The sequence below is a fragment of the Strongylocentrotus purpuratus genome, unplaced genomic scaffold (assembly GCF_000002235.5).
Source record: "Strongylocentrotus purpuratus isolate Spur 01 unplaced genomic scaffold, Spur_5.0 spur5_scaffold_3, whole genome shotgun sequence".
Taxonomy (NCBI): domain Eukaryota; kingdom Metazoa; phylum Echinodermata; class Echinoidea; order Camarodonta; family Strongylocentrotidae; genus Strongylocentrotus; species Strongylocentrotus purpuratus.
Genome location: NW_022145609.1, coordinates 1,417,193 through 1,438,470, shown reverse-complemented (window position 1 = coordinate 1,438,470; position 21,278 = coordinate 1,417,193). Strand labels below are relative to the sequence as shown.

The 21,278-nt window shown below is 35.8% G+C and overlaps 1 protein-coding gene across 1 annotated transcript; it reads right to left on the bottom strand.

Moving 5' to 3' along the window:
- Window positions 1-2,464: 2,464 nt before the first annotated feature.
- LOC100893249 (sulfotransferase family cytosolic 1B member 1) lies at window positions 2,465-7,891 on the bottom strand. Its single transcript, XM_030996405.1, has 7 exons — window positions 7,451-7,891; window positions 6,563-6,891; window positions 5,751-5,995; window positions 4,925-5,045; window positions 4,155-4,252; window positions 3,539-3,722; window positions 2,465-2,853 (listed from the first exon to the last, which is right to left on the bottom strand). The coding sequence occupies exons 2-7, from the start codon at window positions 6,738-6,740 to the stop codon at window positions 2,744-2,746; spliced, it is 936 nt and encodes a 311-aa protein (XP_030852265.1). The 5' UTR covers window positions 6,741-6,891; window positions 7,451-7,891; the 3' UTR covers window positions 2,465-2,743.
- Window positions 7,892-21,278: the final 13,387 nt, after the last annotated feature.

Sequence of the window (21,278 nt, the reverse complement as noted above, 5' to 3'; positions counted from 1 at the left end):
CACACCAGCAAAAAAATCCTATACAATAAACAACAACAATTAAACGTACTAGTATTATAACACATTTCTCGTTATCATTTAATGCAGTATCAGTTGTACATTTCATGACAAATATAGACTCAATGCTGTACATAAAAGCACACCATTATAGTGCCTTAAGTTATAGCTTAAGGCAGATAAATAATATATGTGTCAAGTCAGGATAGATAATATATGGTATCTTTGTCAAGTGAGGGAAGATAATATTATCTTTGTCAACCTAGATAGAAACCACTGATACAAACCGAGTCGTTTTGAAGCCCGTCTGCACTAGTGTGTCCAGGGGGATCAGACCTCCCTGCAGGGTCACTGACAGGTGGTTATCTCATCAAATCAGCTCTCAATTAACTTAAGAAAAGGGGATCATGGGGGACCAATAGGCACCGATAAGCATTGTTTGCTATATAGAGGGCACTGGGCACAAGTAGCATCAGTAGTGCAGTGGGCCTTTAATGGGTTGTCAGGTCTCGTCAATATATTTTGCTTGCCGCGTCGCACTTTTTAAAACATAATAGAAAAATTATCTATCTATCAAGGCAGGCCCGTAACTAGGAATTTAGTGGGGGGGGGGGGGGGGGGTGCAGACAATATATGAGGTGGAAATTGCGCCCGAGCGGGGGGGGGGGTCTGGGAGGGAGGTGTCCTCCAGGAGCAATGGATCGTCTTTCAAAGGGGAGGGCACCAACAAAAAAGGGCACTTTCTGGATAAGAAAAAAAAGGAAACCTCAATGCGAAAATATACCATTTTTGTTTACATTGGTAACATAATCATATCAACTATAAATGCGAGGTAGAAAATAGACAATTAGTTCAAATATGCGAATAGCTGCAAGCCAATCGTCTGTCTCTCAACTCTAAAGAGTTTATCATTTAGCAAAACAGAAGAAAAAAATCCTGTTATAAATGAAATATAGATAAATGTGAACAACATAAATGTTGCAAGAGTTGAAAAGACCATTGTTTAGACATTTGTATCGATAGCCGATTTTGTTGGAAGCCACACATCATTCAAATGGAAAATAAAATGCCCCAAAATAGACTCCATTATTTGTTTCCTCAAAATGTGTTTCGAAGTTTGTATTACTCCCTAGTTCTCTCCTATTTTTCAAACTGTGCTCAGGCTTGTTTGGCGCAATACATATTCATCCCATATAAATCAACTTTTACTCAACACAAGAAGATAATAAAAAATCGTCTGCAATTCGCCACCTAGAACTCGCACTACCTATTTATCTCAAGAATTGAGACTCTTAAATTTTGCAGATATTGGCCCGAATTCACAAAGCAAGGTTTGAGCTCAAACCTCCTTTTGTTCCGCCAAACCTCCTTTTGTTAACAAAAACCTTGCTTTTTGAATTCGGGCCATTGTGTGTAAGTTTGTATTTGATCGTCTCCCCGAACAATTTTGTAATGTGTTTGATTTTAATCAAGTTTAAAATCAAACACATTGCAGACGATTTTTTACATACATTATGGAATATTCCATAATGAATGTAAGAAACATTTATATTCCCATACATAGAGCAGTCATAATATTCGTTTTCCTGGTCCAAAACTCTGGAACAAATTTAAATTATTCTATTGAAATATGCCCTTCACTCTCTACATTCTCTCATACTATAAAGAAAATAATTTGTGTACGATACGATTCGTAGCACATAATACTGTTACATTTGGTGTATATATGTTTATATATGTGTATGCGGGTATGTACTATTTATACATGTATATACCAATATATTATGTGTGCTATAATATGTGTGCTACATATTCAACCTTTTCCAGTTACTCTTAACAGTTTCTTTGACAAGGCAATGATATGGACAGAGTCGATTAACTTTGGTAACTTCGATCAACTTTGGAAATTGAAAGACTCATAATTCTGTATAATGTTGAGAAATATGAAAATTAAAACCTAATAGATTTGTCAGTTTAATTATGAAAACAAAGAATGCTTGTATTTCATTTAAGAAATATTTTTGTCGTACGGATATATATGTAATGTAAATTAAGAAAAATCATAGTAAGGGCTAACACAGATATATAGAAAAATGATTAAATTATATTGGCTAGCCCAACCATCTCCATGTCCTTAATGCTCAGTTGAAGTGCTCAGCTGAGCATAGACGGTAATAGCCACAATCAGGGTGCAAAACCATTTGCACTTGGGTCCAAAATTGAAGTATGCAATAGAGCAGTTTCATCAACCCCAAATTGTTCATCCTTACCCTAGGGTTAATACCCTGCAATAAGTTTCATATTAGGTATATTTGTTCAGTTACATACATTGTGAGAATGACAAATAACTAATTATGTTTCGAAAATAATATCGCTAGTGAAATTCGTTTGTCTCGCAATGTGGTCAATAAGGAATCTAAAACATCACGTCTTTTTTCTAAAAGATCCTTATTGACCACATTGCGAGACAAACGAATATCACTAGCGATATTATTTTCGATACTACATCCGCAATGAGTAATATATTTAGCAACTAATTATGTTGTTATTCAGTGAGTGTTCGTTTATCAAATAATAATCAGCTTTGTTATAAATGTGTTAGGTTTAAATAAGGTAAGACTGCTTCTATGTTGTGAACGAAAACAAATTGGACTTTCGATGAATAAAATCAATGAATGCAAACAAACAAACAAAATGATTTCCTAGACGTACGCCTTGGAAAGACAAATTCTTCGGTATATCCATTTCATTCAAAATCGAATTGTAAGTCGGTGTCAGCCATTTTCTCCTTATAGACGCGATTGAACTCTTCGTTCTCGCTCACTGTAAATCGTTTCTTCCAGCTCGCGATTACACCTGCATGGGGGAAATGAGGGAAGAAATGAGGCTTTATTCAGACAAGCTAAAAACCCGCAACAACACAAAAACATTAGCTGAGCAGTATCGTATTTCAATGAACACAGTTTAAATTAAACAAATTTTATCGGGACAGACAACTGACAATTCAGTTATTAAATCAAGTAAAATTGCAAGCATCTGATGAAGTACTCTTGTGACGTTTTAAACGCCTACAATCGTATCTCCAAGAAAAAGGAGTAAAAGCAAAGTACGAAAAAATTAAGATGAACGATCAAAATAATCATTTGAGATGCAAAAGCTTATGATTGTGTGGACGAAACATGATCGTCAAGCAGTGAAATATAGTGGTATTCAATTGGTTTATAATAAAAATGTATGGAGAGTGAAAGGCTAATAGACTAACGGAGATATTAAAATAATATTAGATTGAAAGTTGGTTTCAATTCTAATTATTTTTGTTTATGGGTTACTGTGGAAAAAAAAAACAAGCTTCCAAACCCGTTTTTTCCTCCATGGGTTATCATAATTTATTATCATCCCCTGTGTTTCTACCCCTTTCTCTCTATATATCTCTCTCTATCTATCTCAATCTCTCTCTCTCTCTCTCTCTCTCTCTCTCTCTCTCTCTCTCTTCTCTCTCTCTCTGCTCGATACCACCCTTCAAATCAACCTCCTTATATACCTTTGTTCATGTAGGAATGAGTGCCGACAGCTTTGACGAGTTCTGCCTTGCCCTCTGCTTCTACTTTATCATAAGTCTTCTTCATTCCTTTGAATGAACTATACTCAACGATCTTCTCTAATGTTTCATCCGATAGAGGGCGCTCGAGGAATCTGGAAATAGTTAATATGGCATTCCGTGGGTCCTTTAAAACGAAAAGTGTAGAAGATGTTGGTGTTAAAAGTTGCGAGATACAAATTGTTCTAAGCTGCTCTGAACTTTCCTCCTTGATTTTGGAAATGAGGAATCATAGTCATGAAGGTTCAGTCCCACCTGCAAATAACGTTCAACCACTAGCGAACAACTATGACTGTCCACGGTGAGCTAGGGGCGACAGGGATGAACTTTAGCTTGATTCACTTCAGATCCGGGCTTCAGATAAGTTCACTATAATTTGAGGCGGAACTTTAAAATATCTCACCCATTCATATTTCGATACAGAAAGAGAAGTAATGAGAACAATCATGTTCAACAAAGTTCGCTTTTCTTTCAGCGATTATTGCGGTATCATAGGCCCCTCATAGGCCTGCATCTTAAAAATAGACTATACGTCATTGTAAGAATAAAACCATCATACCTTTTTCATGTCTTCATATTTGATGAAGAGTCTGTTTTCTTGATGACGTAGATTCCAAGATGTCTTCACGTGTTCAAACCATGACCCATAATTCCTCGCTGCAACAGTAGTAGAGATAACAAAGTAAATAAATCAACACAAAGCACAAAAGCAACTACTTTTTTTTTAAACATCGATCGAAGACAATTTCAATATCCTTGTGCGCCACCAATTGAAGCGCGCGAACATGACAATAACGTATTACGTAATCCGAATATGATTTCTATTGGATGTACAATAGGGTATTAAAATTGTCCTTGAGTTGATTTTTCGAAAATAGTTGCGATCGTGTTACAAAATAAAAATAATGACATTGCATGCTCACAATATTTGAGATCCGTTGACATAATTATACATGTATACTTCCATTTCACTAAAGAGTAAATTGCTCTCAGCTATAGAGGCGGCGAGGTCTTGAGTCTTGTCATGACCGGGCAGATGTTATCTATGTACAAAGAGTTTTAGACAATCGAGGTCCATTGACCGAGATAATAATATACAAATATTAACTGCTCATGAGGATGATGGTGGGAATTATCAATACCAAGGTGGTATTCATACCAGCCCTTTTCGGGGGGGGGGGGGTGATAGAAGGGCCGGTATGAACACCATCTTAGGAGTGATAATTCCCACCATCATCCTCATAAGCAGTCAATGTAACGCGCTTAGAAACATAGTATTACGTGCTAGGTGACTATATTATTATCGTCATAATTTTCAAGAAGGCTTACTCCCGTCCATGAATTCCTTGAGGGCACCCTGCCATCTAATGAAATCACCCATCTCATTATTTCCTACGAAGCGATCGAGAGATGTAATCACATCTTTAGGGTTCCGAGCAACATAGATCACCTGTAGGAAACACAAAAAAGGATCATCAAGAATTATCCTGGTCCAGTATTACTGATCGTCCTTTAAACTATTTCAGAATGAGCGGACATAACATATGGAAATAGCAAAACAGAAACAAAAATGAGAAAGAAAAAAGAGAGGCCTAGTATAACGATCTCTTATAAAGAAGACAATTTCTTTCTTCATTGGTATACGCACAGGGGAGTTATAATAGTATGTGAAGTCTCACATAGTGGTAGTACAAAATAAATGTATTCGTATCTGTTGATTATGCAAGTGCATCGTTCTTGATTTTAAACTGCAGCAACAACAACACCAACAACAATAACGATAACAACAGTTTGAACGAGTTCACTATCACTTTTTTACAGGTGCTTCGACTCTGTAACAGTATTTTTTTTCCCTAATTGCCAATTCGAAAAGAGTTCAACGATATGATTATATTTATCAGTGGTAGATTTGGAGGGGCACAACTTTAAAGAAAATTGTGACCCTTCCATTTTTTTTTTTACGCTTAAAGCACCTGAAATTTAGTTTGTTTATTCATTTTTGCTTGTACGTTTTTCGAAATTGTGCCCCATTCTATATAAAAAAAATCTTTTTCCACCACATTATGTTCATGGTCATTGAATAAGTGATTCTGGGCCTACTTTAGTTTAATGGTTATCAATATGAAAGGTTTATGCAATGATGCTTAATACTTACTTTAGCTTTCTTGTTATCAATGCCTGGTGGAAGATATTTAACAGGTAGATGTGTCTGTAATATACGAGGTGACGGAGCTCTTTCTATGATCTTATAGAAGGGTAGATGTCGTGTCTTTCCCTCATCGTAAGAATCTTTCTCGCCGTAGATCATCTCGATGTTGCCTTGCGTGGTCGTACGGTCGATTGTCTCAGGATTACCATTGTTCAATATAAGATGAACGATCTCTGATGCCCAATGAGTTCCTGTGTGTATATATATCCACATAGAAAACATGAGACTTATATACCACGTAGCGTGCTCAGGCTAATGCAAGAAATAGACTTAATTCTGCTTGGAAACATGCACACACACAAAAAACAATAATAATGATTACAATAATAATGATAAAGATGATGATGATGACGATGATGATGATGATGATGATGATGATGATAATGATGATGATAATAATAATAGTAATTTATAATAGGGTAGAAAGGAAAAAGAAAACGAAGAAGAATAAGAAGAAGAACAAGAACAAGAAGAACAAGAACAAGAAGAACAAGAAGAACAAGAACAAGAAGAACAAGAAGAACAAGAAAACGAAGAAGAACAAGAAGAACAAGAAGAAGAACAAGGAGAAGAAGAAGGAGAACAAAAAGAAGAGAATATTGATGATGAAAATTAATAAAATTTGATGCTTGGTCGAGTCAGACATGCCATGGCGAGTCGATCATTGTCGTTCATAATTATATACTTTTGGTTTTTTGTCATCGCACAATTTTATTTATGTCTGTACACATTTTTAGAAATCATTTAATTTTACTCACCTGACTTTGAGTAGGTATTAATCCAGATATCATCCTCCCTGACATCGAATGTCTTCAAAGCCTCGAGGCTAGAGGGGATGACCAGGGCGTTGAACTTTACTCCATCGTAGAAAACACTGCCATGTACTGAATGATCTACCCAATCATCACCACTAAAAGATGATAGATCCGTGGCCATACTTTCTCAGATCTCTCGATCCTTACTATTAATTTCAAATAAGAGTTCGTTTTTTTCCTTCCTTAATTCTTATTTGTTTCTAATGTGTGTCTTTTCTTACAATACAGACACATGTATTTTTCTTAATTGCATTCCGTTGTTGCGAAACAGCCTGAAAAAAAGCAGATAAGCACATTATTATAAATAAGAGTATTGTGCAAATTTGATCGTGCACATCCTCATTTGGGTGTTATTTATTAATTTGAAAATTTTGTCGACCGATATTTCGCTCAGTGGGGGGGGGGGGGGGGGGGGGTGAGCACTACAAAAAACTTTTTTGCCTCCGGAAATTTTAAAATCGCGCAGATTCAATTCAATTCAGAACTTTATTTTAGACTCAGCTGCAGAGGTCTATAGATATATAGGGAAAAGAGCTGAGTACGAACATGATGAGTATAATAACAACAAATCTTACAAAGAGTATAACAAACTAAATTATATAACCCATAGTATATAATCTACACTGTATCAGTATTATAACCTGTATCTGTAAGATTGATAAAAGTACTGATAGCAATCTAACTTATTTTAGAACCGATGTTTTCCTTCTACAATCACCCACAGCCAGCTGCCAGTACCATGTCGGCAAGCACATTCACTGAATCATTATGAATATCCGTAAAAGATATTCCTGTAAACAAAGGAAGAATATAAAGACAAAGTGATATTACCTTGGTAAGTCTTGTAGTGATCCGATGAACCTATACTGATTTCAAACATGCACTGTATGTACTTGTACAAATTATGCTCGGTAGTATACCGTTATACGTACTACAGCTGCAAGTCCCGACTTTGCACTCTGAACCTCAAATACTAGTCGTCGGATATCGAGCTATGCACTGAGTTTGACCTCAAAAATTTTCACTTAAAAGTTACTAAGGGCACACGAATAAATACACCGGTTCGAATGGTGTACCACGGAATAGAAAACCAAGGGGCGTTATCATGGTTATATACTATGCAGCGCAGTCAGACAAACTCTACAAGTTCCAGTGGACCTAAATTCTCAGTTCCGACTTTCGAATCTCACTTCCTGATTACATTTTGTTTCGGTAGCAGTCAATCTACAGTAAATCTTTGTGACCACATTGAGCACATTCTGAGGAGAACTGAAAGAAATTTAGTTTGAGATCATCAGCTAGTGTAACGCTGGGACCCTATAGCATGAAGTCTAGGCAACCTCAAACCTTGAAGAATAGATGTATACATGTATGCTGAAAGATGAGATTTATTCACCTTCCTATGTATACACATTCCTTACGAAAATGTACGAGAGGTAATTATATCAATTCAAGATGTTCTTGGCATGATTTAATGCCTTTTAATGTTACGTACCCGGCGAACGTTTACATGTATCATGTACCAAGCTGTAGTGGGAAAGACTTTTTAGTTCAATAACAAAACCTTCACTTTTCAATGTGGAAAAATCATAGCTTAGAAGGGAAAAATTATATTTGGTGAAAAACAGGAAAAGATTTATTTTTTAAATACTAGAATAAAGCAGTTGACAAATCAATTTATACGAAACCTTCACCTCAGCAACTTCTTTATGCGAATTGCATTCTAACAACCACGGTTCAAAAGATAATAACAGGTGAATGGAATATGCCAACTCCCTCACGTTGGAGGGTAGTATCCTTAAATTTGAATACATTTACTTGAAACACTTCGCATGGTACGTCACGTTAGAAAATGTCGATGCCCATGTCGTACTGAGAAACTGTATATTACGTTAAGAATATCTTGCTCAACCTCTCTCATGCACTTTGGTGTGAAATCTTGTAGATTAATGGGCTAAAATAGTATACAATAAACCTCCTAGAATGAATAAAGTTATTTCTTGGGGTGAGGTCTTCTTTCATTCAGTGAATCTATGATGCATCCACACGCAAATGCCTATTTTGCCAGCACATTCCCCCCCCCCCCCCCTCCAAAAGTGAGAGATTTTTACCAGCCCCTCGAAAACTAACAAAAATGGCGGTCCAAAAAACAAAATAATAATAATAATAATAGTAATTTGAGCGAATTGTAAAAAAAAATTAAAAAGTCCCTCCATGGACTTTTGTGAAAGTAGATGGCTTCATCTTTAACTACCTCCCTCCTCTCTATCTCCATCTCTCCCTCTTTTTTTGTTTTGATTAAGCGTCCCCCCCCCCCATCTCTCTCTCTCTCTTTCTCTCTCTCTCTCTCTCCATCTTTATCTCTCTCTCTCTCTATCTCTCTCTCTCTCTCTCTCTCTCCATCTTTCTTTCTCTCTCTCTCTCTCTACCTCTTTCTCTCTCCCATAATATCAAGCAACGTACCTCTTTTCTGTGTTTTTTCTTTCTTATTCACATAAAAAAGCTAATACATGTATAAAGATAATCTATACAACAAAGAAAGCAAAGAAACTAAACGAAATTTGCATAAAATATACAGGGCGTATCATAATAAAGGATATTGAAGTTTAATGACGATTTATATGAAAACTACTGATTTCATAATCAAGCATTTTGTGTCTGTTGTAAAGGACAGAATGTCCTCTTGTTAATGACACCCCGATCATACTACTACTGTCACAGTTGACTGAAAAACAAAGCATTGCTGTCCACCATGTGAAAGGTGCACTGTGCCAAGTTTGATAACATTTCCTTCTTAGACACATAATCCACTCATTGTTCAGCATTTCAATATGTCTGGACTGACACAAGCACTAATCTTTAGAATTTATCTGTGAATGCTAACTTGTCACAGTGCACCTTTCACATGGTGGACAGCAATGCTTTGTTATTCAGTCAACTGTGACAGTAGTAGTATGATCGGGGTGTCATTAACAAGAGGACATCCTGTCCTTTACAACAGACATAAAATGCTTGATTATGAAATCAGTAGTTTTCATATCAATCGTCATTAAACTTCAATATCCTTTATTATGATACGCCCTGTATATATGTATAGACCAGCTTTTCGGCGTGAAATCACTAGTATCCTAGCTATTAACGGCACGAGTTAAAGAGGACCAAATCACAAAAAAGGTTCCTGATAACAATAGACATTGTAGATGGAAAAATCGTAGCAGTAGAGAAAGACGTCATTTTGAGGGGGCATTTAAACCCAATGGAAATTTGTATACAAATGCATTAGCATCAATACCTATAGTCACGTTGTCAAAATGTGTAGTCTTCCGAGCACTTTAGTAAGCAATTAAAGCACCGTTGAACGAAACATCAAGTGTATCTATGCAGTAATTTATTCAAGAATATAATTACATGAAATGGCAAGCTTTATTTAGATTACTTGGAGAAAACCAGAAATGTTACTCAGTTTCCCGAGTGACATAAAAATTTGAAGAGTCCAGAATTTAGAATTGGACCGTGTATAACAGGCCGCCCATGAAGAAAACGCGAATTAGATTAGATAGTACACTGAGAAAATTACATAGCAAATGTAATTCGTCCATACGCATTCAATAAGTTTAGAAACAAAGTAATTTGTTTTTATTCATTAATAACTGGAACATGCATTATTAATTGAGATTAGCATTTGGGGAAAAAGGTAATAAGGTCAGTGGATGGCAAACACTATATTACATTAGACATAAGAATTTAAAAGGTAAACTCGAAGTTTGCGTTTAAGGAATTTAACGTTGGTGCTTCATTAACCTCCGAATCCAAATCATTCCAAAATGAGGGTCCGGTTCAAATGATTGTTTTTAGGGCAAACACTTTCCGGATTGGGGAGAAATTAAAATGTTCCCCTTGTCTTGTAGGATAGGAGTGAATAACGCTGTTTATAGCGAACATGGGAGGGAATATATTGGGCAAATTATCTTTACTTAGCTGATACATGAACATTCCGAGGAAATGGTATATTATAAATCAGATATTAGTTCAAAATACGATTTGCAAGAAATAAAACGTTAATGAGTGTCTAAAAATCAGCCAGATTTATTAATCTTAGTGCTCTCTTTTGGATCATGTAAATCGAATCGATTTTAGTTTTGAACAATTCCTCCACGCTAACACCCCGTAATTTAAATATTGTAGAAACAGAGTTGAATATAATATTCTAAAGACATGAGATGGAAAATAAGATTTCATATTATGGTAATGGGATATCGTGGTGGTTGACCATATAATGTTAGTGGAATAGAGCCTGTCATTATTATATTGGCCTTGTGGAAGGTGATCAAAAATACAGAAATATCATGTTTTAGGCCATTGGGGATGAATCGTTTAATGTGGGGGTGTTGTGTGTGTGTGTGGGGTGTGTGTGCGTGTGTGTGTGTGTGCGTTTCATACTTCCATCCATGAATTCCTTGAGAGCGCTCTGCCATCTAATGAAATCACCCATCTCAGTATTTCCTACGAATCGATCGAGAGATGTAATCACATCTTTAGGGTTCCGTGCAACATAGAGCACCTGGATATAACATTGTAAACAAATATTTATTACAAAGGGGAGCTATCAGTCACAAGAAGAATATTTTAAAGACATCAAATCATTGTCTTGAAAAATTTTAAAAATCACAGGGGAGTTCCCTTTGAAGTGGAAATTCAAAGAAAATCACAAATAATTATGTCAACTAATGTATCACTAGAAACTGGTAAGCTAACAGATGGTCATCGTACAAGTTTTAGGTCAACTACATACACTATGAATATGACGGACAAAGAAAGAGGACAACATATACAGTTCCTCATTCTACCTCAACAATTGTTGTGGTAGACAAAGGAACATCCCTTCACTGATATTATGTAAAAATGTGTAAAACAGGTGTCACGTGCATAATTATTCACCTGCTCTACAATAATTGTAGAGCAGGTGAATAATTATGCACGTGACACCTGTTTTACACATTTTTACATAATATCAGTGAAGGGATGTTCCTTTGTCTACCACAACAATTGTTGAGGTAGAATGAGGAACTGTATATGTTGTCCTCTTTCTTTGTCCGTCATATTCATAGTGTATGTAGTTGACCTAAAACTTGTACGATGACCATCTGTTATTATTATTTTACATGATAGCAGTGAAGGTATTTTCATTTGTCTACCACAGCAATTGTTGAGGGTAGAATGAGGAACTGTATAATTATGTTGTCCTCTTTCTTTGTCCGTCATGTTCATAGTGTTATCGGGTGATTTATAAAAATAAAAAAAAATACAACCACCTCCATAGCATCTGGGATAAACGAGAGATTCGCCAGAAAAATAACGATGTTTTAATGAAGTCACATTTAATGGACCAATACTGCCCAAGCAGACGACATCCCACAAAGAATGAACATAATTGCAAAGCTATTATTTCTCAAATTATAATGAGTTTAGTGACATAAATATGATGGCATTTTAAACCGTTCAAAAGGGGATATGAAACCGATTCTGATAACTAAAATCTTTTGTTTGTAAATACACAGGATATGGGTTAGTTAACACTCAAGGAAACCAGACTTTCAAAAAAAAAACCAGAATGATATTAAGGACGGCATTTGTTCCCTCTTGACACGCCGAACATACCGCGGTGTGTGCAGCTGAATATACAATGGCGTCTGATTTTGTTTACAAGCGACAGATTCCTTTATTTTTGTATCGCTGCATTTGTCATCAAATAAAAACATGCGCTGGGTTTAGAGTGAGGCAATAGATTATACATTTAGCTGACGGTAGTGAAGTAAGAGAAAGAACTCAAGAGAAGATGAAAATACAGGCATTGAAAATGTGTAAGATGTCATGGGACATCGTCTGCTTGTGCAAATCATGTCCACCCTGTGATCTCACACATCTCAGCAGCGTTCGGACAGCTCTACAGGTGCTATGCCAGGGCTGTATTTAAGCGTTTTGTAATTTATAATAATCATTACTTCGAATGTTTCCAAGCATTGAATTTTGATAACCTTGTCGAATCAAAGTTTCAACTTTGCAATAACAAAAATAAAGTTAGTTTTTAAAATCAATGAATATCTACTTTAAAATATCCAAATCAGGCTTATTGAATTAAGGTTTAGTCCCAATTATAACATCTAACCATGGACCTACTTCGTATAGTATAGGTCCGTGATCTTACTATTTCGGCCCAGTATAAGACAATGAAGAATGTTTTTATACGAATGCCTATTCTTATATGGTAAAGCCGAGAAGGTTAATCAGTCAGGCGTTTTGTAGCTAAAATGATTGGATTAATTTTGGTCGTCTTGAAATGGTCGACTTAAATCAACTGATCGAGCTGCATTATATTAAAACTAATAACATCTAAACAAAACAAAATTTTGGATAGATCTTATTCAATCTAAAAAGAAAATACTTGGATAAATAGTTTGCGTAACTGTTTCTAGTTTTAATAAACAACACTTCTAAAAAGAGTTTAGGTGATTAATACTTACTTTAGCCTTCTTTTTATCGATGCCGGGTGGAAGATATTTAACAGGTAGATGTGTCGGTATAATACGAGGTGATGGGGCTCTTTCTATGATCTTATAGAAGGGTAGATGTCGTGTCTTTCCCTCATCGTAAGAATCTTTCTCAAAGTAGATCATCTCGATATTGCCTTGAGTGGTCGTACGGTCGATCGTCTCAGGATTACCATTGTTCAATATCAGATGAACGATCTCTGTTACCCAGTGAGTTCCTGTGTGTATATATATATAATAACAATAATAACAATATTTATAAAGCGCAACATATCCATCTCTAGAGATGCTCAAGGCGCATACAAATCACTTAAATTAATATTCAACATACTTAAGATTAAAGAAATATTAAATGTTAACTTGCATTAGATCATACAACTTCATGGTGCCAAGGTACATACAATGTGGCACAGTGCGATTGTTTGTTTTGCACGCATTGTATAAAAAGAACATTGAAATTTAACAATATGCATTGAGCATCTGGTGAGTTTTAAGCCCAGTTTTGAAAGAGGAGAGAGTGTTGGCCGTCTGAATAATTAATTCACCTGCTCTACAATAATTGTAGAGCAGGTGAATAATTATGCACGTGACACCTGTTTTACACATTTTTACATAATATCAGTGAAGGGATGTTCCTTTGTCTACCACAACAATTGTTGAGGTAGAATGAGGAACTGTATATGTTGTCCTCTTTCTTTGTCCGTCATATTCATAGTGTATGTAGTTGACCTAAAACTTGTACGATGACCATCTGTTATTATTATTTTACATGATAGCAGTGAAGGTATTTTCATTTGTCTACCACAGCAATTGTTGAGGGTAGAATGAGGAACTGTATAATTATGTTGTCCTCTTTCTTTGTCCGTCATGTTCATAGTGTTATCGGGTGATTTATAAAAATAAAAAAAATACAACCACCTCCATAGCATCTGGGATAAACGAGAGATTCGCCAGAAAAATAACGATGTTTTAATGAAGTCACATTTAATGGACCAATACTGCCCAAGCAGACGACATCCCACAAAGAATGAACATAATTGCAAAGCTATTATTTCTCAAATTATAATGAGTTTAGTGACATAAATATGATGGCATTTTAAACCGTTCAAAAGGGGATATGAAACCGATTCTGATAACTAAAATCTTTTGTTTGTAAATACACAGGATATGGGTTAGTTAACACTCAAGGAAACCAGACTTTCAAAAAAAAAACCAGAATGATATTAAGGACGGCATTTGTTCCCTCTTGACACGCCGAACATACCGCGGTGTGTGCAGCTGAATATACAATGGCGTCTGATTTTGTTTACAAGCGACAGATTCCTTTATTTTTGTATCGCTGCATTTGTCATCAAATAAAAACATGCGCTGGGTTTAGAGTGAGGCAATAGATTATACATTTAGCTGACGGTAGTGAAGTAAGAGAAAGAACTCAAGAGAAGATGAAAATACAGGCATTGAAAATGTGTAAGATGTCATGGGACATCGTCTGCTTGTGCAAATCATGTCCACCCTGTGATCTCACACATCTCAGCAGCGTTCGGACAGCTCTACAGGTGCTATGCCAGGGCTGTATTTAAGCGTTTTGTAATTTATAATAATCATTACTTCGAATGTTTCCAAGCATTGAATTTTGATAACCTTGTCGAATCAAAGTTTCAACTTTGCAATAACAAAAATAAAGTTAGTTTTTAAAATCAATGAATATCTACTTTAAAATATCCAAATCAGGCTTATTGAATTAAGGTTTAGTCCCAATTATAACATCTAACCATGGACCTACTTCGTATAGTATAGGTCCGTGATCTTACTATTTCGGCCCAGTATAAGACAATGAAGAATGTTTTTATACGAATGCCTATTCTTATATGGTAAAGCCGAGAAGGTTAATCAGTCAGGCGTTTTGTAGCTAAAATGATTGGATTAATTTTGGTCGTCTTGAAATGGTCGACTTAAATCAACTGATCGAGCTGCATTATATTAAAACTAATAACATCTAAACAAAACAAAATTTTGGATAGATCTTATTCAATCTAAAAAGAAAATACTTGGATAAATAGTTTGCGTAACTGTTTCTAGTTTTAATAAACAACACTTCTAAAAAGAGTTTAGGTGATTAATACTTACTTTAGCCTTCTTTTTATCGATGCCGGGTGGAAGATATTTAACAGGTAGATGTGTCGGTATAATACGAGGTGATGGGGCTCTTTCTATGATCTTATAGAAGGGTAGATGTCGTGTCTTTCCCTCATCGTAAGAATCTTTCTCAAAGTAGATCATCTCGATATTGCCTTGAGTGGTCGTACGGTCGATCGTCTCAGGATTACCATTGTTCAATATCAGATGAACGATCTCTGTTACCCAGTGAGTTCCTGTGTGTATATATATATAATAACAATAATAACAATATTTATAAAGCGCAACATATCCATCTCTAGAGATGCTCAAGGCGCATACAAATCATTTAAATTAATATTCAACATACTTAAGATTAAAGAAATATTAAATGTTAACTTGCATTAGATCATACAACTTCATGGTGCCAAGGTACATACAATGTGGCACAGTGCGATTGTTTGTTTTGCACGCATTGTATAAAAAGAACATTGAAATTTAACAATATGCATTGAGCATCTGGTGAGTTTTAAGCCCAGTTTTGAAAGAGGAGAGAGTGTTGGCCGTCTGAATAGAGAAAGGTAACTTATTCCACAAAGAAGGAGCTGCTGATTCAAATGCTCTATCCCCCCAATTTCTTTTGGTACGTATTTCTTTAAGTCTAATATCATGCGATGAACGTAAACCAGAACGACCTGCAGAGTGGGGTGATAGAAGGGATGAAATATATTCTGGAGCTAGATCATTTAGTGCACGATAGGTTAAGAGTAGAATTTTATAGATCACACGCTGTTGAACAGGGAGCCAGTGCAGAGATTTCAAGATAGGAGTGATATGTGATGATATTCTGGTGTTAGTTACAAGGCGAGCAGCAGCATTCTGAACTTTTTGCAATCGGTTAATTTGGTTGGCGGGTAGTCGAAAGAGTAATGAATTGCAATTATCAAGGTGCGAAGTAACAAAAGCATGTACTAACTGTTGGGTGGATTGAGGTGAGAGATATTGCCTAATTGCACGGATATTACGTAGATTACAATTGGCCAGTTTAACACAATTTGAAATATGGGTTTCGAGTGACATGGCAGAATCAAATATTACACCAAGATTCCTAGCTTGATGTACAGGAGATACAGGGGCAGAACTAACTTGAACATGAGAAACCTTAATTTTACTGAGCTGTCTACTGTTGCCAAGCAAAATGAATTCTGTTTTATATATCCACATAGAAAACTTGAGACTTATACCACGTAGCGTCTGTACAGGCTATTAAATGCAATAAATAGACTGACTGAATTCTGCTTGGAAACACACACACAAAACAATAATAATAATGCCAATAATAATGGTAAAGATGATGATGATGATGATGATGATGATGATGATGATGATGGTGATGATGATGATGATGATGATGGTGATGATGATGATGATGATGATGGTGATGAAGATGATGATGATGGTGATGATGATGGTGATGATGATGATGATGATGGTGGTGATGATGATGGTGGTGGTGATGATGATGATGATGATGATGATGGTGATGATGATGATGATGATGATGGTGATGATGATGATGATGATGGTGATGATGATGATGATGATGATGGTGATGATGATGATGATGATGATGGAGGTGATGATGATGATGATGATGGTGATGATGATGATGATGATGGTGATGATGATGATGATGATGATGATGGTGATGATGATGATGATGATGGAGGTGATGATGATGATGGTGATGATGATGATGATGATGATGGTGATGATGATGATGATGATGGTGATGATGATGATGATGATGATGGTGATGATGATGATGATGATGGAGGTGATGATGATGATGATGATGATGATGGTGATGATGATGATGATGATGATGGTGATGATGATGGTGATGATGATGATGATGGTGATGATGATGATGATGGTGATGATGATGATGATGATGGAGGTGATGATGATGATGATGATGATGATGGAGGTGATGATGATGATGATGATGATGGTGATGATGATGATGATGATGATGGTGATGATGATGGTTGTGGTGGTGATGGTGACGGTGGAGGTGGAGATAATGATAATGATGTTGATAATAACAGTAGTAATTTATTTAAAGGAAGAAAGGATAAGGAAAAGAAAAAAGAAGACGAAGAAGAAGAAGAAGAAGAAGAAGAAGAAGAAGAAGAAGAAGAAGAAGAAGATGAAGAAGAAGAAGAAGAAGAATAAGAAGAAGAAGAAGCAGAAGAAAACGAAGGAGAAGAAGAAGAAGGAGAAAATAAGAAGAGAATAATGACAATGACAAGTAATACAATTTGATGCTTGGTCGAGTCAGACATGGCGAGTCGATCATTGCCGTTCATATATGCTTTTGGTTTTTGTAATCACACACTTTTATTTATGACTGTACATATATGTTTATAGAAATAATATGTTTTTACTCACCTGACTTTGAGTAGGTATTAATCCAGATATCATCCTCCCTGACATCGAATGTCTTCGAAGCCTCGATGCTTGACGGGATGACCAGGGCGTTGAACTTCAGTCCATCGTAGAAAACACTGCCATGTACTGAATGATCTACCCAATCATCACGACTAAAAGATGTTAGATCCATGGTCGTACTTTCTCAGATCTCTCGATTCTTATCTTTATATACTATTAATTTCAAAAGAGAATTCGTTTTTTTACTTTCTTAATTAATTCTTATTTCGTTCTAATGTATGTCGTTTCCTTTTACAGACACATGTATTTTCTATATAGCATTCCGTTGTTATACGAAACAGCCTGAAATAAAAAAAAAAGAAAAAGAATAAGTACATTATTATAAATAAGAGTATTGTGCACATTTTGATCGCAAACATAACTGTTCTCATTTGGGTGTTGTTTATAATCTTCCTATATATACTTTGTTCACAAGAAGGGGGGTTTGAGCTTTACAATGATGACAAAGCGTAAACATGCCTGTACCATGTTCGCAAGAAGCCTAGAAGAATCCATTTTTTTATTTTCAAGTACAGTAATCTACACCAGTCCAAAATTATTAACTATAATTATCATTATTGTATATTATTTACAAAAAAACACTTATACATATTTATGAAAATATATCTCATTACAACGACAAAATAATACCATTCAAATGTTATGACTGCAAAGATAAATTAATTTTATTGAATAAACCAAGTCAAAATGAAAAGTTAAAACTAATCAACTGGCCACCCAATCCGGATTAACATATATGAAAAGAAATGAATAGTAATAGTGTTAATAAAAAAACGTATAACGCCAAGTTTAAATATCGTTTAATTAATACAATGTTTCTAAGCGCCTGAAAGAATTAAAAGACAGAATGTATAGAGGAGAGAGAAAAGGAGAAAGAATATTTAAAATAACAGGAACATTAACAAAAATTGCTTCTACGTTTGCCTCATAAGATTTTTTTTAAATAATTGTTGAAAGAACCCAAATTGGTTTCAATTCAGAACTTTATTTCAGACTCAGCTGTACACAAGGCGCAAGGCAGATTAAGGTCCATAACACATGTTCAGTGGCGGATCCAGCCGGCGGGATGAGGAGGGGGGGCCAATCCGTGTGAAAATATTAGTTGCGACTCAGCCACCGGTGAATAAGCGGGGGGGGGGGGGTAGGAGGCATTTTTTTTTTGGTCCAATTTTTCAGGAAATATTTTGCGCCGACTCAGTCAGCCGGTGAATATAAATACAAATATTTTTGTATTTTTTCACCTAATTCGTGAGAATTTTTTTTTTTTTAATTCTTTTTTGTTGTTGACCCGTCAGCCCCCCCCCCCGTGGATCCGCGCCTGCGTCAAGGGGGGGGGGGGGTGGGGTTGCCAAATCTTAATACAAAATTTAGTGCCGACTCAGCCGGCCGGTGAATAAGCGGGGGGGGCGCTTTTGTTTTTTGTTTTATAAAGGTTAACTTTACGTTATTATCCTATTTTTTTATCGTTTTGGGGGGGCTAGGGGGGGGGGGCCGGGCCGGAATAATCGCTACATGGATCCGCCCCTGCACATGTTAGTGATGTTACATATGTATACAGGGAAAAGAGCGGAGTATAAACATGATGAGTATTGTATCAACTAATCTTACAAAGAGTACAACAAACTAATCTATACTACGTATATAGTATACAATCTAAACTGTAACATATAACCTGTAGGCCTATATGTAAGATTGATAACAAATATAGCAATATTGAAAGCTCTAACTTTTTCATTTTTAGAACCGATGTTTTCCTTCTAAAATCACCACAGCCAGCTGCCAGCATATACTATATCGACAGGCAAATTCACAGAATAATTATAACTATTATTATAAATCAATATAAACAAATATTACTGGAAACAAGAAAGAAGATAAAGACACAGTGATATTACCTTGGTAAGTCTTGTAAGTTGTAGTGATCCGATGAACCTATACTGATTTCAAACATGCACTGTTATTACGAAAGGCATGTAGGTATATACTTGTACAAATTATGCTCGGTATTATACCGTTTATTATGTGCTATCTGTACGTCCCGGCTTTGCACTTTGAACTTCAAATAATAGCCATCGGATATCGAGCTATGCACTGAGTTTGACCTCAAAATTTTTCACTTAAAAGTTATTAATGTCGATGCCCATGTCGTGCTGAGAAACTGTACATTATGCTAAGAATATCTTGCTTTGTACCTCTCTCGTGCACCTTGGTGTGAAATCTTTTAGATTAATGGGCTAAAATACAATAAACCTCTTAGAATGAATAAAGTTATTTCTTGGGATGAGGTCTCCTTTCATTCAGTGGATCTATGATGCATCCACACGCAAATGCCTATTTTGCCAGCAACCCTCCCCCCCCCCCCCCTCCAAAAAAAGTGAGAGATTTTTACCAGCCCCTCGAAAACTAACAAAAATGGCGGTCCAAAAACAAAATAATAATAATAATAATAATAATTTGAGCGAATTGTAAAAAAATAAATAAAAAAGTCCCTCCATGGACTTTTGTGAAAGTAGATGACTTCATCTTTAACTACCTCCCTCCTCTCTATCTCCATCTCTCCCTCTTTTTTGTTTTGATTAAGCGTCCCCCCCCCCCATCTCTCTCTCTCTCTCTCTCTCTCTCTCTATCTTTCTCTCTCTCTCTCTCTCTCTCCCTCTCTCTACCTCTTTCTCTCTCCCATAATATCAAGCAACGTACCTCTTTTCTGTGTTTTTTTATTTCTTATTCACATAAAAAAGCTAATACATGTATAAAGATAATCTATACAACAAAGAAAGCAAAGAAACTAAACGAAATTTGCATAAAATATATATATATATGTATAGACCAGCTTTTCGGCGTGAAATCACTAGTATCCTAGCTATTAACGGCACGAGTTAAAGAGGACCAAATCACAAAAATGATAATTAATATGTGTAATACCATCACAGCGTTCAAGTTCAAATTGTATTTGTTCCACATTCTACAACAACATAATACAGACATATAAAATGAAAATTATTTATATATACATTTAGTATGAGCAGATTAATAAAGAATGCAAGGAACCTATTAAAAAGCAGTGCTTGTATAGTATAGGATCCTGATTAAAATAGACATTGTAGATGGAAACATCGTAGCAGGGGGCATTTAAACCCAATGGAATATGGAAATTTGTATACAAATGCATTAGCATCAATACCTATAGTCACGCTGTCAAAATGTGTAGTCTTCCGAGCACTTCAGTAAGCAATTAAAGCACCGTTGAACGAAACATCAAGTGTATCTATGCAGTAATTTATTCAAGAATATAATTACATGAAATGGCAAGCTTTATTTAGATTACTTGGAGAAAACCAGAAAGATAAATGTTACTCAGTTTCCCGAGTAACATGAAAATTTGAAGAGTCCAGAATTTAGAATTGGACCGTGTATAATAGGCCGCCCATGAAGAAAACGCGAATTAGATTAGATAGTACACTGAGAAAATCACATAGCAAATG

Bases quoted from the DNA above. Each gene is read 5' to 3' on its own strand.
- LOC100893249 (XM_030996405.1), bottom strand. From the start codon at position 6,740: ATGGCCACGGATCTATCATCTTTTAGTGGTGATGATTGGGTAGATCAT. The intron at 4,253-4,924 runs GTAAGCCTTCTT...CTACTGTTGCAG, and splicing joins CAAGGAATTCATGGACGGGA to CGAGGAATTATGGGTCATGG. The intron at 2,854-3,538 runs GTATATAAGGAG...TCCCCCATGCAG, and splicing joins TCATTCCTACATGAACAAAG to GTGTAATCGCGAGCTGGAAG.